At 39.6% G+C, this 24,981-nt stretch overlaps 2 protein-coding genes across 3 annotated transcripts in view; both read right to left on the reverse strand.

Annotated features, from left to right (window-relative positions):
- The window catches only part of LOC115733217 (disease resistance protein RPV1-like), a 72,788-nt gene extending 48,781 nt beyond the window's left edge, over window positions 1-24,007 (reverse strand). The window contains exons 1-2 of one of the 2 annotated variants that reach the window (XM_030690594.2): window positions 22,677-24,007; window positions 22,263-22,562 (exon numbers count right to left, since the gene is read on the reverse strand). In XM_030690594.2, coding sequence (XP_030546454.1) covers window positions 22,263-22,562; window positions 22,677-23,789 — 1,413 coding nt within the window. In that variant the 5' untranslated portion in view covers window positions 23,790-24,007. The remainder of the gene's footprint in view (window positions 1-22,262; window positions 22,563-22,676) is intronic. The other variant, XM_048276410.1, reaches the window with a different exon arrangement.
- On the reverse strand, window positions 23,975-24,445 carry LOC115752421 (disease resistance protein L6-like). The gene has a single exon (XM_030690596.2). The coding sequence runs from the start codon at window positions 24,443-24,445 to the stop codon at window positions 23,975-23,977; it is 471 nt and encodes a 156-aa protein (XP_030546456.1).
- Window positions 24,446-24,981: the final 536 nt, after the last annotated feature.

Here is a 24,981-nt window from a genome sequence, read left to right on the forward strand (position 1 = left end):
AGGTTAATGACTGTTTAGATAATTTTTCCCATTATCTTAATTGATCCAAACATAGACTAATAAAATTACATTTTTCCAACTCAAAAAATCTTTCACTAAGCAAAGGGAGCCTAAGTGAGTGAATCTAGTGCTGCTGTATAACAAATAAATCTGAAACATTGAAGAATAAAAGATATTCACCAAATTAAAGTTTTCCGTTTGCTTGATCAAACAAATAATGCAGAATCTTCGCTAAAATGATCTGATTATTCATATACTTAGAAAATTTTATGAGACAAAAACACTAAAAGGATAATATAGTTCGGTTAGCACTAGTGAACTGCTTTTAGATCTGCTTTGTCGAGTTCGTCATCTGCAAAACAAGTATAATAAATCTTCCTATAATGATATCTCATTGAACATGAAAATATCGTATTCGAGACTTTGAATTCTTAGTTCTTACTTGCGAAAAGGTAAAAAGCTCCTTGTAATTTCCTTACTTGTCTTCAATTATCTGTAGAGGCTTCGAAGCATATAAGAATCTATTAGCTTTTGATTTGAAGTCAAACTTGATATTTTAATTGGCTATCGATCGATTTTTTATTGCACTTTGCTTATTGAAACGTGAGAAAAACACAGGAGTAGATTCAGATTATTAACCTCGGAGAAGTAAAGTAAAACCCTTGAAATGGAAATACTCACATCAAGAATAGAACATAATTCAAACCAGGAAAATTCTAAATAGGGATCCGAAGTGCCATTATTTTTTCAAATAAAAGCCCGAAGTGCCTTTATTGTTTTAAAAAAGAGCCCGAATAAGGGTATTTTCGAAATTTCCTTTTTTGTAATTTTTTTGTTGCTTTTTTTATTTCTTTTATTTCCTTTTTCCCCTTTTTTCCAATTTTTTTTTTCTGTTTAGCTTTTCTTTTACCCGAGCTTCTCGTCGATGATCGGGCCGGCCATCGGCGAGGGCTAGTTAAGCCGATTGTGACCCTCGCTGGCCTCGCCCGAGGCTGCCCTCACCTCGCCCGGGTAAGGGCCTCTCCTGGGAATATATCATTGAAAGCTCCAAATATTTTATGACTGTAGGGACGAGCATGTTGAGCAAGAATCTGCATTTCCATCCAATTTCCAAAAGTACGAGCTTGAGGATGCTTAAAATGGTTTGTATCCAGCAAGTAACAGAACCAAAACTTCGTTTAATTAGGTGCGTTAATCTATGGCGATGATGAAACGATTGCTGAAGGTTTTTACCTGGAAAACAGAATCACGAGCGGCATGGACAGCGATGTCGGCGCTAGAGACTATTCGTTCGCATAGCCCTCACCTCACCTAGGCAAGGGCAGTCTGCGCCTGTGCGAGGTGACCACGGCTCTGGCTAGGCAAGGTCCTCGCCAGATCTGGCTGGTGAGGACGGCTCTCGCAAGTGGCCGGCCTGGTTAACGGCAAGAAGCCAGGGAAAAAAAAGCAAACAGAACAAAAAAAAAAAAAAAAAAAAGGGGAAAAAAGGAAGAAAAGAAAGAAAAAAGGAAAAAAAATCAATAAAGAGAAATAATGAAAATACCCTTAACCAGGCCCTCTTTTGAAACAATGAACGCCATGACCTTATTTAAGACGAGATCACTTCAAGCTCTTAATTAAGAAAACGATGGCACTTCAAGTCCTTACTTGAAATTTTCCCTGCAAATTATTAGGAGTCTATTGGAATTTTTGCATACTTCTTTTCCTGACTCCTTTTACAATAATAAATGGATAAGGATATCTAAGATGTTAATTAATATAGTATGTAACTAGAACCGATGAAAATATAATTGACAAAATTGTTGATTCATACCCTTTCTCGACAAAGTTCTCAAATCTTTTTATACATTGATCGGATTGTTCTCATTTAGCGGCCTCTGGGCAACAAGATTTGCGCTGAACGATTTCCCTTGAATTTCTCGTTAAGGAACAACCTTAATTTGGCCACACGAGCATGAAGGACCAAATATCATTTGAACATTAGAAAACACGAAAAAGAAATAAGGAAGAGTATAATGAGTAGAGAGAAGAACAAGTATAAGGGAAGTCTTGAGGATGCCTTTCCTAATGAACCGGCGACACCTGCAACCTACAAATACACACACCCAAATGACCACTTTTATGAAATCCAATAAAGGGAAAAAAGAACATCCTCAATTGCTAAATGGAATATATGTGTGTATATATATAAATACTGCCTTTTTTAAACGGTTAAGTAAGTGTCTACTTGATAATATTAATAAAATTTAAAAATATCTTTCGTTAAGTCATTTTTAAGTAATACAATAGATCATTTTTAAGAAAATATTTTCTAAATCATTCATTCTCTGCTAAATCAACGAAGCCTAAGGCTCTTTTTGTTTTGCGGAAAAAAACTTCCAGAAAAATATTTTTAGGATTTTTTGGTGTTCAGTTCTCAAAAAATAAACAAGTGAAGCAAAATATTTCTCTCATTGGGAAAATATCTTTAAAAGAAAAATGATTTTCCCTTTTTGACAAGAGGAAAATATTTTTCTTGACATTTCTTTTCTTTTCAATTATTATTTATTTTTATTTTTTAGAAATTTGATTTTTTTAATTTTTTTTTTCATTTTTTTTTTATATTTATTTTTTTGAATTGTTTTCTTTCCCTTTCTTCTTAGGCCGATTGTCGGCCATAGGTGAGCGAGGCCATGAGCTCCCCTTCTTCTTAGGCCGATTGCTAATCACCGACCGTCGTCATGGCTAGTGATTGACCGAAGAAGAGCAGAAAAATAAAAAATAAAAAATTATAATTTAAGAAATATAAACAATAAAAATAAAAATTAATTTTATTTAAAAAGAAGTGCACAGATGAGAATCACCCATTTCCATACCGAACCACTGAAAATATTTTCGAGGTCATTTTCGGGTTTGAGCCAAACACTGAAAAATATTACCATTTGCTTCAAAAATGACTTTTTCAGGAAACACCATGCAAAATGAATGGAGCCTAAGAGTTAAAAGACAACCCTCAATATAGGGTGGGTTTGGTTCATGAGTTGAAATGAGCTTTGGGGAAATACAAATGCCTTCAACTTGAAGGGGTTTAGGAAAATACTAATTGCGTTTGGTAAAATCTCATTAGAAAATGAACCTTGGGTTGAATGGTGTTTGGTAAAAACAACATTCCAAAGGGACTTTGAATGTAATTTTTTAATTTTTAATTAAAAAATTACTCATTGTTAGATTGGCAAAGAAGATAAACAGTAAAAAGGGGGGCAAAATCGAAAATTTAGGGAATTGATGAGATTAGTTTTGGAAGAAAAAAATCTCTTAGTATTTGGCCAAATGCTGAAAGCCCAATATTAGTCCCTACCAGCATTGGGCTTTTAGCTTTTTCAAGGCCAGCATTTGGTCAAATGCTAGCTTAAAGCTGAAGCAAATGCTTCAGCGTTCTCCCAATGAGCTTTGGGGGCCGAAAGCCCCTTGAAAATGCTGAACCAAACCCACCCATAGTCGCCATTGTTGACCTGTGCCTGCAGAACTTAGATCTGGTCTTTATCTTTGGAGAGATATAAAGCGTAACCTCATCTTTGGGTGTCCTTAGGAACAAACGATTAGAATATTCAAAATTGAACTAGTTCAAGATCTCCGTGCTCATAAATAAATAAAAAAAGGTCTCCGTGAACTTTCAAATTTCTAAATTTATGACTACGAGAGCTCCTTGCAATTTGGAAATTTCATGCTTAATCATGGATTCCTATTTTTTCTTGTCTGCTTCATTGGTAATTAAAAATATAATAACAATGACTTTATAGCAGTAAACCCTAAATAGTAAAATGCAACGAAATAACATAATTGATTTATGTACATATTTAAATGTGGATCTAGTTGAAAATCTCCATTACTTTTCTATTTCTTAAAACTATGGCTATAAGAGCTCCTTGCAATTCGGGAAATCATGTGCTTAACCATGAATTTCTACTTTTTTGTGTCCTCTCTGTTGGCACTTAAAAATATAAAAACAACGACTTTTATAGCTATGAACACTAAAAGTCAAATGCAATGAAAGATGAGAATTGATGTCTGTATATAATTAAAGTTGAAGCTAGTTCAAGATCTTCGTGAACTTTCTGTTTCTTAAAATTATGGCTATAAGAGCTCCTTATGGGAAAATATGTGCTTAATCATGGATTCCTAATCTTTACAGTCTGGTGGCAATTAAAAATATAATAACAAAGACTTTTATGATGGTCAACCCTAAAAAGTCAAATGCAATGAAAGAACATAATTTTTATGTATATTGGATTTAGTTCAAGATCTCCGTTAACTTTCTATTTCCTCCAACTATGGCTATAAGAGGTCCTTGCAATTCAAAAAATCATGTACTTAATCATAGGTTCCTACTCTTTAGCATCTGTATGATTGGTACTTAAAAATGTAATGACAATGACTTTAGCAGAGAACACTGAATAGCCAACTGCGACGAAAGATTAGAAATGATGTCCGTAAATATTTATATCCGGAACCAGTTTAAGATCTCCGTGAACTTTCTATTTCCTAAAATTATGTGAAATGATGTTCTTAATTAGGATTCCTTCTCTTTATCGTCTACTTTGTTGGCACTTAAAAAATATATCAATAATGACTTTTATTGCAGTAAATCTTAAAAAGTCAAATGCAATGAAAAAACGTAATTAATTTATACATTTATTTAAATGTGGATCCTATTCAAGATCTCCGCTAATTTTGTATTTTCTAAAGTTATGGCTATAAGAGCTCCTTGCAATATGGGAGATAATGTGCTTAGCCATGAATATTCAAATTTTTTTTTTATTACTAAGCACAAATACTTGAGCGTATGTCTTTTTATCACCTCAATTTGTGAGTATGTAGAATGTTGACTCCCCATTCCCAAGGAGTTGAGAAGTTTTTCTCTTTGAATATAACATAAACGACATGTATAATTGCTACTTTTAAAACAAGGAAAGTAAATGTGGACTCATTAAACTAAATCTTGCTTCAATTTGTTGTTGGCTCTCTTGGTGGAGCATATAATTTTCTCGTGGTCTCAATGATTTTCCGTTGATTTTTTCTAGTAATTTATTTCTCTCACACTAGACTTCAATTACAGATTCCGTTAATTACCGTATTATTTCACAACACTTTTAAACAAGGAAAATAAAAAGAGTGAGCATCTGCAAGAACGTTTAAAACCGTATAAGTAAATGTAATTTTCACTTATTTATTTGAGAAAAGAAGAATAGCTGAACGAGAGATATTGCAAATGGCATCATTCATGGAGCCATGAACGATCAATCGTCTTCTTTTCTGAATAAAAGATAACTGAGTGAAAATCTTTATTGGTTGAAGTACTTGGAAACTATTATAGATTGTCCCTCAATATGTAGAAATTGTACCTGTTAGGAGTGTGATACCTTCACCTGGGAAATCGCTAAGAGGAAGGCTAAGTCCGAATGCTTCAACATATTCGGTTGGAACCACATTTACTCAAAAGTTTGAGGGAGCCCAAGTTCGAGCCCATCACCATATTCAGTTGGACTTACATTCACTTAAAAACTTAAGATAATAGGTTATGGCCAACTGGGATATACTAATTGCTCAACCCCACATCTATTTTTTGATATGGGATTTCTCTAACATTTCTCACACGTGAATCTCAACAATCTCTCTCTCATGTGTGAGCTCTAGTATTAGATTTGCTTCCCCTCAAGCCATATATCTTTCTGCATCAACTTTTCTCAAATTGAACCTCCAATGCCTACCTTCATCCCTGGTCTCTTTCTCCAAACTGAACCATAAAGGTTGTTATCGAACCCGTGCTGTTATACCATAATGCCCACTGCTCGAAAATAGCATTGATCACTAGATTTCTTCCTTGAAATATTTGCCGAACATCGAACAAATTGGGGGCGGCCCACCTATAGCGTCGCAGGGCACTACCTTCTTTCACACTCTCTTCTTTAATCTGTTATTACATATAATAACTAGCGCATGCGGAAGACGATACAATATAAATCGGCCACGGACATACAAGTGCAATGACAAAACATAGGCATGACACCTAAAGTACATGGCCGGGCACGACATGTATCCGATATAAACAAACATACACGCATAAACAAGACTATATTATTTCATATATATTTATGGCCAGTTAGTTACAACATTTCTTATCAAAAGACAATAATTGGGAACTAACTAAAGGCTTCTCCTCCCAATCCATAATCACCATCATCCAAAGTATTCGATTGTGGCTTCATTCCCACTATTAAATTGAAAAATAGTTAAACCACGAGGGGTAAGCTAAAAGCTCGGCAAACGTCTAGCCAAACAATTAAACTATCTAATTCACCATTCATTCAAGCGGAACCCAAACAATCAGTAAACGCCAAAGTACACAACGACAATCACAATAAAGCACACATATAAAGATTACGGCTAGTCAGATTTCCATTAGAGTCGACATTTGAACTACAAAAATTCACAAACAGCCCCTCAATGCTCATGACCAAATACCCACCCATGGGTTCAAAGTTCAATTCACTTCGTTTTGACAACAAACAAGATGATCAACTCTTGTATCTATACCTCCAAGGACCCAAAGGTACCAACTCAAGCGATCGATCGTTCGTGCAAAGGCATTTTTCCCTCCATGCAAGCATAATCTCAGTGGACATACCCATTTTCCAAGTAATCAATCCACACTAAAACAAACGATAATCAAACCATCTAATGGTAAGGTTAGACATATACTTTGTCACGATCTAAAATTAGAATTTTTAGGTTAATGAATTGCTAAGTCATAAGACCTAGCTCGGACTCTCCCAAGTCCATACCAATTAACGACTTATGGTTCAATCATTTCAAGCAAAAAGATTTTTATTTGGAGTCGCCACTAATCTATTTACGGCAGGTTCATTCGACACATAAATAAAGCATTGGGAGAAATACTTTATTCCTATGAACCGGAGACTACAAGTTCGGAAACTTGGTTACGCTAGATTATCCTAACGCCCTTTCGGTACTATTAAAAAAAAATGTTTGGCGGACAGTTTCGATTCATTTTATAACCTCTCTCCTAATGTTAAAGTGTCCATAGAAGTGATAGATAAATTGCAAGAAAGAAAATCAAGCAAAACAATTTGTTTGTTTTGTTTGGTCCTAACGTGCAAACTAAGCTGTGTATGCAAGAACGAAATCTTAATTAATTTTGTTTTGTTTTTTTTAAGTGACGACTATGCCAAAATGCAATGCGTGAGATGCACATTTAAAATTAAATGCAGCTATTCTGATATCTCACGTGGCATGCAAAAATTAGTCTAACTACAATTAACCAAATTTAACATGCGACCTTATCAGATTTCTATTAAAAAATGCAGCCTTCTGTTTTATGCCTTTTAAAAAAGGTTGCTTAGTAAAGGATAAGAATACAATTCAATCCATAGTAAGATATTTCTAGATTTCATGCAAAAGATTCTGATATCTGAAAAAATAATCCAGTCATCTGGCATCATAAATTAACAGGTATCATGATCTTGACAAAACATTTGACCACGACAAACTCAAATATAATTAGAAAAATGACCTGTCATCTTACAGTTCAAATTAATAATTAAACATGAATTCTATGCGATAACTCCTAATCGAATAATGCCCATAGTCACCTCTGATCAAATTAGTCCAAATCAGGAAGCAAAATATGGAATTTCAAAATTAGACTGAATAATCACCTACTTTAGATATTGCTTTGCTAGCCGAACTCAACAGGTGACTGACAACCTTGTGAAGCAATTAGTTCAGCGATGATGCTCGTAATGGAGAAGTATGCTCGTTAGATCGTAATTGATGCTCGACTTGGTATCGTGTCAACCAAGGGTATCTTGAGCAATGTCAACGGTGAGATGGACTTCCCGATCCTACAAAACAGAGGATACCAAGGTCATGGAGGGGTTCACTACTTTCTCAATGTTGTCCCGATACGGAGCAAATCAGTGAAGGAGTTCAATGGCAGCAAAGAGATGTCGCAGACTGAATAGGCTAGCAAGACAGCAAGATTGCCTAGTGCATGCGACAACAAGAAGGCAGCAAGGAGTGTAAAAATGCAAGCGTTTAATCAAGGGAGGTCAGCCGAATCGTCTTCGGGCAGGTATCAGCATTGCGAGGTCGCTGAGACAAATGATCAGGGCCTCAATTGATATGGGGACAGCAGCAAAGATGCAGACCACAGGCTGGGGGAAGAAGCCGAGATAACCTACAAAGGAAATTGCTGCTGAATAAGTAAACTCGGTGCAAGTTCAGCAGAACTCTGGAACCAACGTGGTGGTGGTTGTGTTGGGGCTAACAATACAATCTAGAGGGGGGTAAATAGATTGTTTTGAAACTTTTTCAGATTTTGCGAAAAACCAAAGGTGATATGAAAAAGATCGAGTAAGCAAATATTTTGCTAAACAATATCTAGGTGTGTGTAAGTAGAGATATGAAATCGAAAAGATTAGCACACCGGATATATAGTAGTTCGGGTTATATACAAAGCCTACATCCACTCCACACAACTAAAAACCATAACTCGGGTTGGAATGCACTAGTAAACCACCTCACAAATTACAAATGGTATGTCCTGATCTTTACACACGACAAATCACACTCTCTCGATCCAGCCACACTACTCAGGATTGTACACTTGACTATTGCACGATTACAAGGCAACAATAGATCACAAGATCTTTCAACAGTGTAAGCTCATCAACAAGAACAAATAGCCAGGCCAATTCTTGGATTTTCATATATGCTCGTCTTACTCTTTTGGCCTTCATGGTCTTCTCCTTTTATAAACTTTGGCAGCATTACCATTGGAGTCCCTTGGGAGAAGAAAAGAGCCATTGGAGGTTGATTGGACATCTTATCTTTGAAGTAGAGCTGCCCATGTAGCTGCTTTTTTAAGACAATCCAAACTTTCCAAAAATTGACGTTGAGCTACTATTCCACGTTGACAGCTTTCTACCGACTCTGCCACAACAGATAACTATTCTCGAGAAGACAAAAAATCTTCCCGTTGGGCTTTCCCATCAAGCAATGGCTACTTTATCCTTTCTTTCACAAACATCATCTCGTATGGACTTTAAACATCATCGTTGACCTGATCTTTCAAGCTCCGATATCAAACAATCGGTGACCATATCTTTTGTGGTCCTCGGCGGATGTTTTCATGAAAGTGCTTCAGATCGCACACGATCTTTACCTAATGGTCATCTCGTGAGCCTTAGCTATAAGCAACAAACATCTGCACACCAAACGTGAAAATAATACCAAAGGATAGTTTGGGAATCATCGAAATGTTTTATGAGATGTTTCTCCAACAATCTCCCCCTTTTTTATAATGACAAAACTATCTTGCGGATGTAAAGTGAGACAGAGTTTATAGAAGCACAATAATGTAAAAATCTGCATAGCTGATATTTCATTGATAAAGCATAATCGTAAATATAAGAATTCTCTGAAAAAGATTTGGAAATGAATCTAGAGAAGAGTTAACTAAGCAGATCTTTTGATTTTGAAGAATGTTTTGATCAAGATCTTTCGTCACAGTTTAATATGTTTTTGAAATAAACATCCGTAGAGAGAATTTTTTGTTCTCTTGCTCAAACTCCCCTTATTTCTCAGGCTCCCCCTATTTCTGTGATTCCCTTATGATTTGCACATCTTTTCATTCCGAGAGTGATCTTGTTAAACATCTGCATCCTAAACATCTTCCCCTTTTTGTCATTAGCAAAAAAGCACACACATACAAAGCGGAATAGGATATGAATAACATCAAGCTTCATTCATTTGCAGCATGGGTACACAAAGCATAGCTAAACAGAAATAAACATCAGCAGCGCAAAAGATTAGGTCAATCCGGTAGTGCAAGTGTGCTTGTGTTTCCGTGAGGGATGAGTTTGATAGAATAAATAAATATTCAGAAAATATCAAACGGTAACACATGAAGTGATCGCTAAAGTTTTTCAGTTAGTACGGTCACAATTTGTGTCTATCGAAGAACAACAGTAGTAATTTTTCTAGAGATTAGGCGTACTCGATCTTTTGAAATGACTAGACATTTGGTTACCCGATCTTTTGTAATCTTATCAAGCGTTGAGTTACCGGATCTTTGTCATTCAGGAGAATTTGAAATTCCTAACTCTCCTTTGATGAACTCAAATGCTTGCTTGTCGGGAGGCTCAATATGCTTTGCTCTTGAGTGCAATATGATTCCCTTTTCATCTTTGTCCAGCTTGATAGATGCAACTATACGTGTTTCAGTGAATTTGCTTTATTTGAAGTCCAAGGAGGAAGTTCATCTCCCCCACCATACTCATTTCGAATTCATTTGTCATAGCTTTGGCAAACTCCTTGCAAATATTTTCATTAGTAGAGCCAAAGATTATGTCATCAACATAAATCTGAACTAACAAGATATTTTTACCTTTCTTCTTGATAAACAAGTTAGTATCAACTTTACCTTATGTTTTTTTTCGAAGTTGTGTTCAAGAAGGAAAGAACTTAATCTTTCGCACCAAGCTCCAAGGGCTTGTTTGAGACCGTAGAGAGGCTTCTTCAATTGATAGACATCATCTGATAGTGAAGGATCTTCAAAACCTGGTGGTTACTCAACAAACACCCTTTCTTTTTTGTAGCCATTAAGAAATGCACTTTTGACGTCCATTTGGTATAAGGTAAAATCATAATGACATGCATAAGCAAGTAAGAGTCGAATAGCTTCTTATCCGGCAATAGGAGCATACATTTCATCTTAATCTATGCCTTCTTCCTATGAGTAACCTTTAGTTACTAACATGGCTTTATTTCTTACCACGTTACCTTTGTCGTTCATCTTGTTGCGAAACACTCATTTGGTGCCAATGATCTGCTGATCTTTGGGCCGATGGACTAAATCCCGGACATCGTTGATTAAGAATTGTCGCAGCTCATCTTGCATGGTTTCGATCCAGTTCTCGTCAACGATAGCTTCATCAATTATTTTTAGCTCAATTTGAGAGTTCAAGGCTAGGGAGTTCATCATGTCTTTCATTGAGGACCTCATCTTGATACCTTCGTCTATCTCCTAATGACACGATCTTTTGGATGATCAGTCTTGAACTTCTAATCCTTAGGCATTTAGTTTGAACTTGAAGGATTGGTAGCCGGTTGTTGATGTAGCTATTGAACATTTGTTGAAGTGGATGTTTGGAAATCCACCTCCTGTTCATCTCTTTGAATGCCTTTCAGCTCATCTTTGAATTTGACATTGATTGTTTGCTCAACAACCTGCGAATCTTTATTGAACACATGGTAAGCTTTGCTGCTTGTAGAGTAGCCAAGAAATATACCTTCACTTGATTTCGCATCGAACTTTCCAACATCGTCATTCACATTCTTGAGGATATATCATTTTCATCCAAAGATGTTGAAATATGATAGGATGGGCTTTCTCCCTTTAAAGATCTCATAGGGCGCCTTTTCCACCATTTGTCTAAGAAGAGCTCTATTCATGATGTATGATGTTGTTGCAACAGCTTCAACCCAAAAGTAGAAATAGGTAGGAACTCCACTTTCAATCATCGTGGTTCTGGCCATCTCTTGTAGAGATCGATTTCTTCTTTCTGCAACTCCATTACGTTGAGGAGTGTAGAGAGTGGAGAAGCTATGCTCAATTCCATTTTCTTCATAAAGATCTGCAAAACTTTGATTTTGGAATTCTCCTTTGTGATCCGTTTCGATTGACATGAACCTGTAAAAGATTGGGTTAGGTTTTGACTAGTTCCAGTGCACATGTTTTCTTCAAAACTGATCTTATATCTTTTGTCGCATAGTTGGCTTATGCTGAGAAGATTGTATCCAATTCCCTCGACTAGTGAAACATCTTTAATGACCAAGTTTCCCAGCTTTACATTTCCTAAGCCAATGATCTTTTCTTTCCCTTCCTTCCGAAGGTGACGTTTTCACCATCCACCTGTTTGAGATTTATGAACATGTTTCTTTCACTAGTCATGTGGCATGAACATCCGCTGTCCAAGTACCACTTGTTCTACTTGAGTAACACCTACAATCAAGTGTTCTTTGGTAACCACATAAGCTTGGGTCTTTTGTGCTAGTCTTAGGTCTAGTGTTAAACCTCCAGTAGATCTTTTTGGGCTTTACTTGTTCCAATGGACATTCTTGCTTGTGATGTCCAAATTCATTACAAATTGAGCAACTATATTGCTTGCTGGTAGATCTAATGAATTGCTATGCAAGGTGATCTTTGTAAGACTAAAAAGAAGGTATTTTTTTTTCAATCGCGTTTTGACATTTGGAAGGCATTCTCCTCTTCATGTTTCCTTCCACGTCTAATTCCAAACTTGTTGTAATGAGGAACTTAAATAGATAGAATGTGTTGCGGGGTTTTGAACTAAAGAAAAAATTTGTGTTGATTTTTTAAATATCTTCCTTTAGAGATTTTCTTTCCTCCTACAAAGAGTCGGGTTCACTCTGAGTTGTGACCAGATCTTTTTGCGGTTTCTCGAGCTCATCTTTTTGAGAAAGATTGTGCAGTGAGTTTTGAAACTTTCCTTTTCAATCAGAAATTCTTTTTGAAACCTTTTTGTGTTTAACAAACATTTCTTTAAAAAAATCTTGCATCTCTTCATAAGATAGTTCAGAATTGTTTACCTCATCCTCCTCGTCTTTTCTAGAATTCGCCATGAGACAGAGATTTGCATCGTCATCATCGTTGGATTTGCTTTCCGTGTCACTCCATGTTTTGGCCTTGAGTGCTCTCTCTTTCTTTTCGAACATTCCTCTCCTTTTCTTTTGGAGTGGACAATCAGGTTTTATGTGCCCTGGTTTCCCGCACTCATAGCAAACAACACCCTTACCTTTGCTTTCTTCTTTTTCCTTGAAGTTTTCACCTTTCTTCAAGAAGTTTTTCAACTTCCTTATAAAGATGACCATATCGTTGTCATCATCCTTTTCAGCAGATGTCTCACCTCCTACGGTTTCATCGTTAGCATTGAACATAATTACTTTCTTAGCTTTGGAAATGTTTTACTTGTTTACGCCTTCAGCTTCATAGGACATCAATGTGCCTATGAGTTCATCCATGGTGATGGATTGAATTCTCATGGTTTCTCAAACTAAGGTCTTCACGGTGATCCATGCATCTAGAAGTGCTTTAAGTAGCTTGTTCACTTTTTTAGCATCTGTGAAGATCTTTCCCCTAATCGCCAAGCCATTCACTATCTCAGTGAATTTTGTGTACATTTCTCTTACTATTTCGTTTGAATTCATCATAAACATTCCATATCTTCCGAGTAAGATGTTCATCTTGGTTTCTTTCACATGATCGGTGCCTTCATATATCACTTGGAGGCAATCCCATATTTCTTTAGCTGAAACACAAGAAGATATATGGTTAAATTCGAATGGAGATAAAGCACAGTAAAGAAGATGTCTTGCTTTAGAGTTGAGAGCGGTTCTTTTTCGAGTTGCTTCAAGATGAGCAGCTATAGCGACAATTGGATCAATATTTTCAGCAGCTTGTTGTCCAGCAGCATTTGTGGCGATAGGAGCAGGAGCAAGAGGAACTTCTACGCCGTTTTGAATCACACTCTACACGTCTTGATCACACGTATCAAGATAGGCGAACATCATGTTTTTCCAGTAGTTGTAGTTGCTTCCATCAAAGTACGAAGGCTTGTTAGGTGCTGCGGATTCATTGATCAAAAGGCCATAAAAGTTAGCCATAATAAGGATCTTTATACTCTAAAGAAATACACTTCAAATAACAAGTAATAGAGCTTTGATACCAATTGTTGGGGCTAACAATGTAACCTAGAGGGGGGTGAATAGGTTGTTTCGAAACTTTTTCAGATTTTGCGGAAACCAAAGGTGATATGAAAAAGATCGGGTGAGCAAATGTTTCGTTAAACAATCTATGGGTGTATGTAAGTAGAGATATGAGATAGAAAAGATTAGCACACCAGATATAAAGTGGTTTGGCTTATATACCAAGCCTACGTCTACTCCATACAACTAACAGTAATAACTCGGGCTACAATGCACTCGCAAATCGCCTCACAAGTTACAAATGGTATGTGATGATCTTTACACACGATAGATCACACTATCTTTATTCAGCCATATTACTCAGCATTGTACACTTGACTATTGCACGATTACAAGGCAACAATAGATCACAAGATCTTTTAACAGTGTAAGCTCATCAACAAGAACAAATAGGCAGGCCAACTCTTGGATTTTCGTATATGCTCGTCTTACTCTTTTGGCCTTCATGGTCTTCTCCTTTTATAAACTTTAGCAACAGTACCGTTGGAGTCCCTTGGGAGAAGAAAAGAGCCATTAGAGGTTGATTGGACATCTTATCTTCGAAGTAGAGCTGCCCATACAATTGCTTTTTCAAGACAGTCCAGACTTTCCAAAATAGGCGCTGAGCTACTATTCCACGCCGACAGATTTCTGCTGACTCTGACACAACAGATAACTAGTCCCAAGAAGACAGAACATCTTCCCATTGAGCTTTCCCGTCAAGCAATGGTTACTTTAGCCTTTCTTTCACAAACATCGGCTTGTATAGACTTTAAACACCATCGCTGACCTGATCTTTCATGCTCCTATATCAAACAGTCGGTGACTAGATCTTTTGATGTCCTCAGCGGATGTTTTCATGCAAATGCTTCAGATCGCACACGATCTTTACTCGATCGTCATCTCGTGATCCTTAGCCATAAGGAACAAACATCTACACACCAAAGGTAAATATAATACCAAAGGATAGTTTGGGAATCATCAAAATGTTTTATGAGATGTTTCTCCACTAAGTTGCTCGTTGCCAATTAAATGCCGGCTACTGTTGTTGAGTCTAACAACAAAAATTTCGTCACCGAGGCAGAATAGGGCATGGGTTGAGGAGTCGCAGTGAGTCGCCGCAAAGCGTGTCGAGGGAAGGATGCAATAGTACTGTTCGGGGTATTGGCTATAAGAGTTCGACCGAGATTTCTCGTTCTCGCTCATGTATCTCTCAAAGCGTGTTCTGAAAATCCTCACTGTGAACAACCCTTTCTCTCTTTCTTCTCTATTCTCTTTTTTTCCTTCCCGTTTACTCTCACTATACATGCTCTAAAATTATCAATTGCCCCCTTCTGCGAATGAAAGTTGTCCGCCTTTTACAGCAAAAGTCTCTCATATCTCTCTGGAAGTTCTGAATTCGTGGGATATGATTGATGATACTCAATGGATTATTGCTCTTTTTTTGCAATCTTGTAATTTGCCTTTCTGCCTTGAACGTGTCCACGTTCATTCACCATCAGCCAGCTCGTTCAATGAGCATTGATCTCACACCGATATTCCAGCAATTCCACCTAATCATATCCGTGTTCTTGCCTTTCTACATGACGCTGATTGGTGTTCGAAATTATTGATTGAATATTCCTACCCATATGCCTTTGACGTGCCCAAGATTATCATTCAGCTTCAATCCTGTTCAAGTTTTCCACTATTGATTTCCTTTCTTCTTTCTTATCTCACTACGAGATCTGTTCTGCACACATTTAACAGCCCACGGTTTCCAAAATGCTCGTCATCATCCTCAAAATGCACTGATCTGATGGTCAACGTTGATGTGTCTGAGCTGGGGAGAGAGTATTGTTGTAGCGACGTGGGTGATTCTGTGTGCCAGTAATGCGGGTACTCGTCTCTGATTTCTTCTCAGATGAAGGGAGGGCAACTTTCTCACATCCTTGGAAGACATACTCATTGTGACAGATAGGCATCACAAGATCGTCATCCAATATATCTCGCCAAATGTATCCGATCTTGTACCTGCTTTTGGAGTATCGAGCGAAGGTCTCGGGCAGATGGCTTTGTAGAAGATGCTATTTCTTTGTAATGGTTCCCTTAAATAGCCGAGCGTGTACGGATATATTTGGAACCTGTGTGCACATCACATTTGACTTTGGTCACCATGGAGGAATTGCAGCATAATTTAAAAAAAAACATTCACTCAATAAGTCCACCCGCCATCGGTCCGCATTAAATGCAAACTACATTAAAATGCATGAAACATCATTCTCTTATTTTTTGTAAGCACTAAGGTTAGTCCCCGAATTTTTTTAAGCAAAATTAATATCTAGAAAAAAAAGGAGCCAAAATTTAAGTGTCAATAGCCGTCCCTTTTCAAGTGAAGGCTCGCAAAGGTTTTGTTCAAAGAAAAATTGAAACCTAAATTTGACAATGCAGATGATGAATGATTTTTGGTGGGGTTTTAATCCCAAATTTTTTATGCAAAAAGATGATGCATGATATGCAAAATGTAAACAATAAGGAACGTATACTAAGGCTTCTCACTTTTTGCGGAGTGGTAACAGAGCCTTACATAGGGATCGCATACAAAAGCGCCCAAGTTGCCTTTTTCCCTTCCTTGTATCACGTGGCCACCTAGAGAGCGGGATGGGCAAGATGAGCGGGCGAGAGCTAGGTGAGGGAGTGAGCTGGTCGGGGCTATGCTTACTCAAGGCTTGAGCTAAATCAAGAGATTGAGAGATGAGGAAGAGGGAGAGGTCACGGCCGAACAAGAGAGAGGAGAGAAAGAGAGTTTCTTGAGTGGGTTTCTTGTGAAAAATGAGGAAAGAGAGAGAGAGAGTTGAGGGGTTTATAAAGGGGCCAAATCGCGAAGCAATTTCGCACCAAACCATTTTACTTAGACGAAAATGATCAATCAATCACAAATGGTCCGTCTAACCTTGTCGTAACCAACTATATCATTAAACCAATCTAATCCAACGTACAAAATAACTAAACCCCAAATTGCCACCTCTAATAATTCACGCCTGTCATTGTCTATTCTGCTCGTTAAATTGCTCTAATACCATTTGTTAGGAGAGCGCAACGGAAGTCGGATACCTTCACCCTAGGAGATTGCTAAGAGGAAGTCGAAGTCCAAGCCCGTCAACATAGTTAGTCTCACGCGTGAATATTGACAATCTCCTCCTCACATGTGATCTCCAGTGTTAGGTTTGGTCTCCCTTAATCTATGGTCTCTTTCTCGAGATTGAACCGTGAAGGTGTCCTTGAGACATTCGCGAAACACCGACCAAATTAAGGTCCCATCAATCAAACATCGGCCCTAATACCATTTGTTAAGAGAGCGCAACAAAAGTCGGATACCTTCACCCGAAGAGATCGCTAAGAGGAAGCCCAAGTCCGAGCTCATCAACTCAAAATCTAAAGTTAATGAGTTATGGACCAAACATAAATTGCTCAACTCTACATCAATTTTCCGATGTGAGACTTCTCTAACACTACTCACACATGAATCTCACTAATATTTAAGGGTTTGGTGAATATGTTTACTACGTGAAATATTTGCATAACAAAGGATTACTCATCTTCCAAATGAAAAAAAAAGAAAAAAAAGAAAGGTCAATCCGTTTTGAATAGGGTCATGCATGGCTCGTACGGAAAAAAATCTAATATATGAACCTATATTGATCCCGAGCCACACGAACCGTGTCACGCCCCGACTCTCGAGCTTGCAACATCCCTACCTTACTCGCCTCAAGTCATGAATGATAGCGTCCCAAGTAGGCTATCGACCTATGAATTTACGGCGCATGTGGAACGTGCAAATCTCCCGGACAACAATATCGGCGAGGATAGTATAGCGGGAAAATCAACACAGTCAATTCAAGAAAAGACAATTTCATTAAACAATCAAAGCAGATGAATCTTAACCCTCTTGAGCTACGGTAAATATACACAACCCCATTCTTCGGGGTGGCTCACTAAGACCTCAAAAAGATACAAGGTCGGATAAGGTTAATTCTTCGTCTACTTCCAAAAATCCTACCATAATCCTCCAACTTCAACGTCCGCGGGGTCCATCACCGCTTGAAAATTGTTAACCACGACGGGGTGAGAAATTAATCTCGGTGAGCCAACGCCTAAGCCCGGTTAGGACGTTGATTCGCTCGAACACCCTCAAAAGCAATCACATCGGCACGCAACGGATATTTCAATCACATGCAACTTACCCTCCAAGCCACACGTAATGCAATGCGGACTCGACTCAACAGTCAATCAACCAAATCAATTCACCACCGCAAAGCATCACAGCACTTGCATGCACAGAACACCACACGTAGTCAATTTATTATCGGATCCGACCCGTAGGTCCAGCACACTAGTCGGTTGGTGCTCTCTTGACAGGACCAGGCATCGTCCCTTACTTCCAGTGACGGTGTCTGATAGTCCATGTGACTCCGCTCGACCAACCGTAAGACAATGATTGTCGACACGACACGGAGCTAACAGGAATCCTAAAAAGGCTTCGGCCCTTCACAAGCTGCGACCAGCAAACGTACAACCGTAAGACAATGATCGACGCGCATCCAAAGAACCGAAGACAATGATTGCCAGGACCGAACGACCAGAAGACAATGATCGTCGGAATTATCTCATTATGTGACCACTCGTGTACTTCGACAACCGATCGGTTCTTTTCTTGGATTTAGGTCGAATGCTCACACTCGCATGTTCAAATACTTGGCCCCAAGGCCGTTTTCGTGCAAAAACATGCAATTTTAGCTCATACGTGGTCACATGAATGCAAAATTTAAATTGACTCACAGACCAAGCAATTTGGGGCGATTAACCTCCAATCGGACCCCCACGGTAATCAACACCCAAACCGGCACTCACGGCCAATAATTCAATAATTCAATTAATCAATTGCAGCCAATCAATTATTAATCCCAATTTCAATTCCAATTGCGCACTCGTCTCTAACCCATCGCTCGCTCGCGATCAAACAATTCAAACAATCGGATCAATCAATCAATCAAATCTAATTAGGCATAAAATCCTAACTAATTAGACTAACTTAACCAATTAGAGCCATTGAACCTAAACCAAGTTTCTAACCTATACCGGCCCTAATCGAGCTACCTAAATACCTAATAATCTAATTAATCTAATCCGAACGCAATTAGCGTCCTAACCAAGAGTTAGGGGCTAACTCACAATTTTAACTAACTCGGGCAGTCTCAACTCGAGCGACGGCGACGCGAACTCGGCCCGGCCCACGGCGATTATCGACGACTCTTGAAAATTCCTCGGCACGAACTTTGAGACCGGTATTGAAAAATACTATTCACCGCCGGAATTACTGTTCACGGCAGGCGCGGCACTATTCGCGCCGGTACTGTTCACGAGCACTGTTCACCGAACACTGTTCACCGAACACTGTTCATTGATACTACTCACCAAGTACTGTTCACCGACACTGTTCACCCCCGGTACTGTTCACCCGAACGGAAAATCTGGACTGCACGCTCACGGGTCGACGCCGGGGCTGCGATTCCGGCTGGCTGAGTTGGAGGTTGCGGCTGCGGGGCAACGACGGCGGCTCGGGTGGCGGCTGGCTCACGGCGGCTGGAGCTCGGGCGGAAGAGAGAGAGAGAGAGGACGTCGGGGCTGAGCTCGGGCGGCACGGGCTGAGATCTCGGGTCATGGGGGTTCGGCTCGGGCTCGGCTCCGGGACGTAGGTGGGTCGCGAGGCTGACGGAGTGGCTCGGCGGTTCGCGGCGAAGGAAGCTCGGGCTTCGCGGAGCTGGGCGTCGAAGTCGGAAGATGGCTCGTCCGTGGGGTAGCTCGGCCACGAGTCGAGCGGCGGCCAGGCGAAGGGTGGCGCGACGGTGACGAAGCGGTGCGATGGTGGCTTGGCTTCGGGTGGAGGGGGCGGTGTCGCAAACCAGAGAAGAGAAGAAGAAGAAGAAGAAAGAAGAAGAAGAAGAGAGAGGGAGGGGGACCACGTGGTAGGCTCTGATCAAGGCAGAAGGAGAGGAAAAAGGGAAAAGAGAGAGAGAGAGAGAGAGGGTGAGGAAAGAGAGAGTGACGTGAGAGAGGGCTGATGGGTGGGTGAGTGGTGATGGGACTGATGTCCTATCACCATTAAATGTTTTTGACTCTTTGTGTATAAATATATGAAGGATAATTCGAATATCAGATAATATAGGACTGGTTGGACATTTAGCTCAACCGATTGGGAATAAAATTTAGAATTTCACGGACTAGGTTCGGTCCGGAAAAATTTAGGCGCGAGGATTAAAAATCCTAAGTCGCGGCGACCACGGTTTCGAAACCCAATCGAGACCGAACGACATTTCGGGACTCGTCCAAATTTGTCGCTTACGTCCTTGCAATCCAAAAATTTGCACCGACTAAAATTCAATTCTCTTCTTTCTTATTGAATTCGGGCAAATTTACAACTTTGAATTTCCCGGGCGTCACAAACCGAACTCGAACCCGCCTAAACCACTTATTGCCGGGCTTAGACAGATCTGAGCTCCATTTATTTCATGAAAAATAAATAATTTAAAAAGCATTTTTCTAAAAAATGATCATTTGTATCGCATATAAGATTGAACAAACGCAGAATATATTTATAGCTAGCGATAATAGAGATAAATTGTAATCGATAATAAAATATTTTTCGTTAACTTAAGTATTTCAACCGATATAAGCAATCGGTTAAAAAAAATACTTTTTAAATTATTTATTTTTCACGAAACAAACGAAATAAATGTTATTATCTCTTATGGGCTTGATATTTTGGAATGAGAAATCCTATGTCTACGCTACTAGTCCGGTTTACAAAATTAGTTTACCAAGTAATATAACTATCCAATAAAATATGAAAATCAAATATTGATTTTCCCCACATCAACAACCCTTTACTGGGGAAAATACTCGACCGTGGCTGTTAAATTGCCTAATTTCCGGTCAAAAGAGGGAGAATTATCAGGATTTGATTTTCATATGTCATTTGGTAGATTTAAAATCGTATAAGTTGATGTAATCTTCACTTATTTATTCGATTTTTATGATTTTAGAATCTAGATAGTTTTCTTTTTCGTAATGAGTTTATCCTCGAAATAAAAGACGATCAATATAATTAGGGTGATCCAAGGTGTATCACTTTCTTTTTGCGCTGCGTTAGAATGGGAATATTGCAACGCAGGTGAATGCTTCTGCAATGCCTCATGAACACGGGAAATCGTACAAAGACTTTGAACTGTTCTCATGCTGCGATTGAGCCAAATACAAATGACAAAACCAGATCATAAGACTAAGACCCTCTTATTAGACCTCTCTCCCAATTTGAATATCCAGCAATTGAGCCAAATACAAATGACAAAACAAGAAAATCAACCGATTCTCCTAGGAATCTGTCTCAATCTAGATTAGATCATCTTCTGAGCAAGCAACGGCGGATCCGTGTGCGACCGAACAATATTCAAACTAGGGGGCAACTTGGGCAGGCTCGGAAGATCGCCGCATTTGGAGATGTCGAGCTTCTGGAGACGAGAAAGGAGGCATAGACATTCAGGTAGGCCGCGAACCTGAGTGAGGGACAGGTTCAGGACTACCAAGGATTTCAATCCACGAATCTCATCGGGGATCTTGCCTTCTAAACACCGGCACAAGGAGAAATCTATCTCTTCCAGCCTCTCCAGATTCAGTATAGCTTTAGGGAACTCCCTTATGTAAGTACGCCCCATCCGAAGCACTTTCATAGCTTTCAAATCCTTGACTGACGTTGGTAACTTATTGATCGTGGTGTCCGATAAATCCAGGACTTGTAGTGACCTGAGCTTCCCTATTCCATCCGGAAGGTCGGTTAGCTTCTTGCAGTTCTTCAGAGACAGTGTTTTCGGTTGTTCCAGCGATCCAATGGACCCCCGGAGGGTAGCGATATTACTGCCGTCTAGAGTGAGCTTTGTGAGAGACTTCAAGCGCGTGATCGAATCGGATATTTCAGTCAGGTTTTTACAGTCACGAGCACCGAGAATTTGGAGCTCCCCCATGGAATCTTGTTGGAAATCAATTCGAGTGATGGCGGTTCCATCGATCACCAGCTCTTTCAAGCGTTTCATGGGACCTAAATCTGGCAACTTGTAGAGGCGACTGCACTGCTTCATATTCAAAGAAACCAACTTCTCCAGATTACCAAATGATGGATGGATAGATGACAAATTAGAGCAATCTTCCAGAATTAGTCTTTCCAGCTCCATTGAAGCAGGAAATTCTGGAGTGGCAGTCAATTGGACACAACCAGTTAGTTTCAAAACTTTCAATTTCCTAGCCTGCAAGACAAAATAGGATACGATAGTAAATATTTAGTCCCTAAGAAATTCACTTCATCGAAAGAACAAATGTATGAAGCTAGTAAATTCATTCCACACCTTCTCAAGCAGCTTCCAACCGCTCCAGTCTTTGTGGACCTGGCTCCCCGACAAATCAAGAATCACCAACTTTTGCAACTTCAGATTTAGCCTTTCAACGTTAATACTCTTAGTGCACCCTTGCCAATCAAGCCACCGTAAGCTGGAAAGACGATCCTCAAAGTTTCCCTGAATATCAGCCTGATCCAGCTTGAGGAACCTCAAGTTCTCAAAACCGTCAAATTGATCACAATCAAAACTGGGATGCTTTTCGGATCCATCACCAAATTCGAGCCCGAGGGCTTCAACTTCCCCAGTACCCTGTCAATCAAGCAAAACAAAATTAACTTACAAAAATGGAACGAAAGGGACCAATAACAGTATCAGCTGGCATCTATAGAAGAAAAGATATCCCCTAGCGATCGCAGAAGCTACCTTCCTTTTTTTCAGCACATGCAGTGCTTCTTCGTGGTCGTACAGCCTGCTGCGCTTGCAAGGCTCCTTTCTGCTTTCTTTCTTGACCATTTCCCGGCCAAAATTCTTCAGTATTTCATGCATGCGTAGTTTGTTATCCTCTCCAATTTCTACCAAAGACCCCGCATTGAGAGCTAGAATCGATTTAGAAGGAGAGTATTTACAGTCAGCCCACATGTAATAGGGGATTCTATTGTCCTTTCCGACAAAGAAGCACGCTATATCAAGAAATATCTGCTGTTCATTCTCATCTAGGTTGGTATAGCTCTTCTCCAAGGCAGCTTGGACGCTCTTATGAGGAGCTGCTTTCAACGCAGCCAACGTTTCCTTCCACACTTCCACTGAGTCTTCAAGGCAAAGAGATGATCCTACCACCTGGAGCGCTAAAGGAAGCCTGCCAGTAGCAGTAACAATTTTTCTTGACAGTGTCTTGAATTTTCTTCTGGGAGAGTCCGCTCCAAAAGCATGCCTACAGAACAACGTCAGAGCTTCATCTTTTCCCATCAGTCTGAGGACAAAAGTTTCCGCACCATCTACGTTCTTAAGGACATCATTTCTTTGGGATGTCACGATGACCCTGCTCCCCGGACCAAGCCAATCGAGCTTTCCGACTAATTCGCTGAGCTGTTCATGATCTTTCACATCGTCAAGGAGAAGGAGGATCTTCGATTTTTTAAAATTTTTCTTGATAAACTTCAGAGCATTCTCAGAACTCTTAAACGGTTGGGCATTTCCATCACTGAGGTCGGAAATTAGTTTGTTTTGCACATATAGGGTGTCGTGATGTTCAATCTCGGCTTGGATCTTCCCAGCAAAGCTACGAACAACATACAGATAACAAAGATGACTATAAACATATTTCGCCAGGACAGTCTTACCGACCCCGGCGATGCCATATATTCCTAACACCTTTTTACTTGTGTCCCCCATTTTGATTGCTTGCCCATCGTGGTAGTCAATGTCCAGCTTCTCCATTATGTGTCGCACATGAGGATCGACTCCGACGAGTTGTTCTGGCACTTTTACGTCCTCCTTGTTCAGCCTCTGCTGAACTTCACGGACTATTTCCTTCATGAGATTGAAATGATCCCTGCCAAATGTAAATGGAATAAAAAGGACAGGGAAGAGGAGGATTCACAGCGAAAGAAAGCATAGAGTGCGTGATATACTTGGATAGGATTCAGGCTAAGTTAATCTCAACGCAAAAGTAGGCAAGATACATGAGAAAAGTAATTTCAGACAAAAGCGTGCCATGGAAATTACCCTTCATTATTTTCATGGAGATGGTATCCTTTCTTTTTTCCGATTCGACCTAGAGCAGACTTCCATGAACGAATGACCGTGGCATTGACGCCGGAATTGTGCCCACGCAAGGACCTCTTGAAAGTGCCCTTGCAGTGGCGTACATCCGACGGGTCGACGTAGTAGAAGATGGGGATGATGCTGAGGTCACTCCCGCTATCCTTGCACTCGAACATGTGCTTCAATTCCATAAGGCAGCTCTTGCTGGACGCGTAGTCCTCAGAGATGACGGCTATTGATATCCTGGACCCGCTGATCGCAGCGATCAGCTCATTGTTGATAATTTTGCCTTTCGGCAGGTCTTTGTCGTCTATAAAGACGTCGATGCCAGCTCTAGTCAACATATGTAGCAGGAATTTCACAAAGTGCCTGCGTGTGTCCGGCCCTCTGAAACTCAGGAAAACTTCGGGAGGTGGTCGTCTAGACATAGATGAGGAATGACTGGTAACAGATTTTGGAGAATCTTACGAAGGAGCTCGATCGCTACGTAAGTGCACGTACTTTGGACAGACCATCCTCGCATTTATAGAGCAGACTCGGCTTGGTTTTTGGTGAGCCAATCGACTGTTGACTGGTCGGTGGCAGTGGCGCTTGATAATCTTCTCGTTTGGTTGCTTCTTTCTGTTGGACATTTTTTTTTCCCTCTTCCTATTTCAGTTGACGTCTTTTTTTCTTCTTTCTTTTTCTCTCTTCTAAATGACGAAACTATTTATGAGAAAAAGAACAATATAGTGCACTAGTGAATCCAGCACTATCAGTGGAAAGAACACGGATCAAATACATGTACACTTAACGCAAGCCATTGCAATTAGCATGGGAGATCTCCACATATGCTCATCACTTGAATCGGTGATTGGCCACCGACTATTTACGGTGACGGATATATTTTTAAGGGGATGAAAGTGTGTTTTTAACTGCGGAATTTGCTTTGTTATATGTTTTATAGTATTTGTTTTGTTTTGCA

The sequence above is a fragment of the Rhodamnia argentea genome, chromosome 3, assembly GCF_020921035.1.
Source record: "Rhodamnia argentea isolate NSW1041297 chromosome 3, ASM2092103v1, whole genome shotgun sequence".
In the NCBI taxonomy this organism is placed as follows: Eukaryota; Viridiplantae; Streptophyta; class Magnoliopsida; order Myrtales; family Myrtaceae; genus Rhodamnia; species Rhodamnia argentea.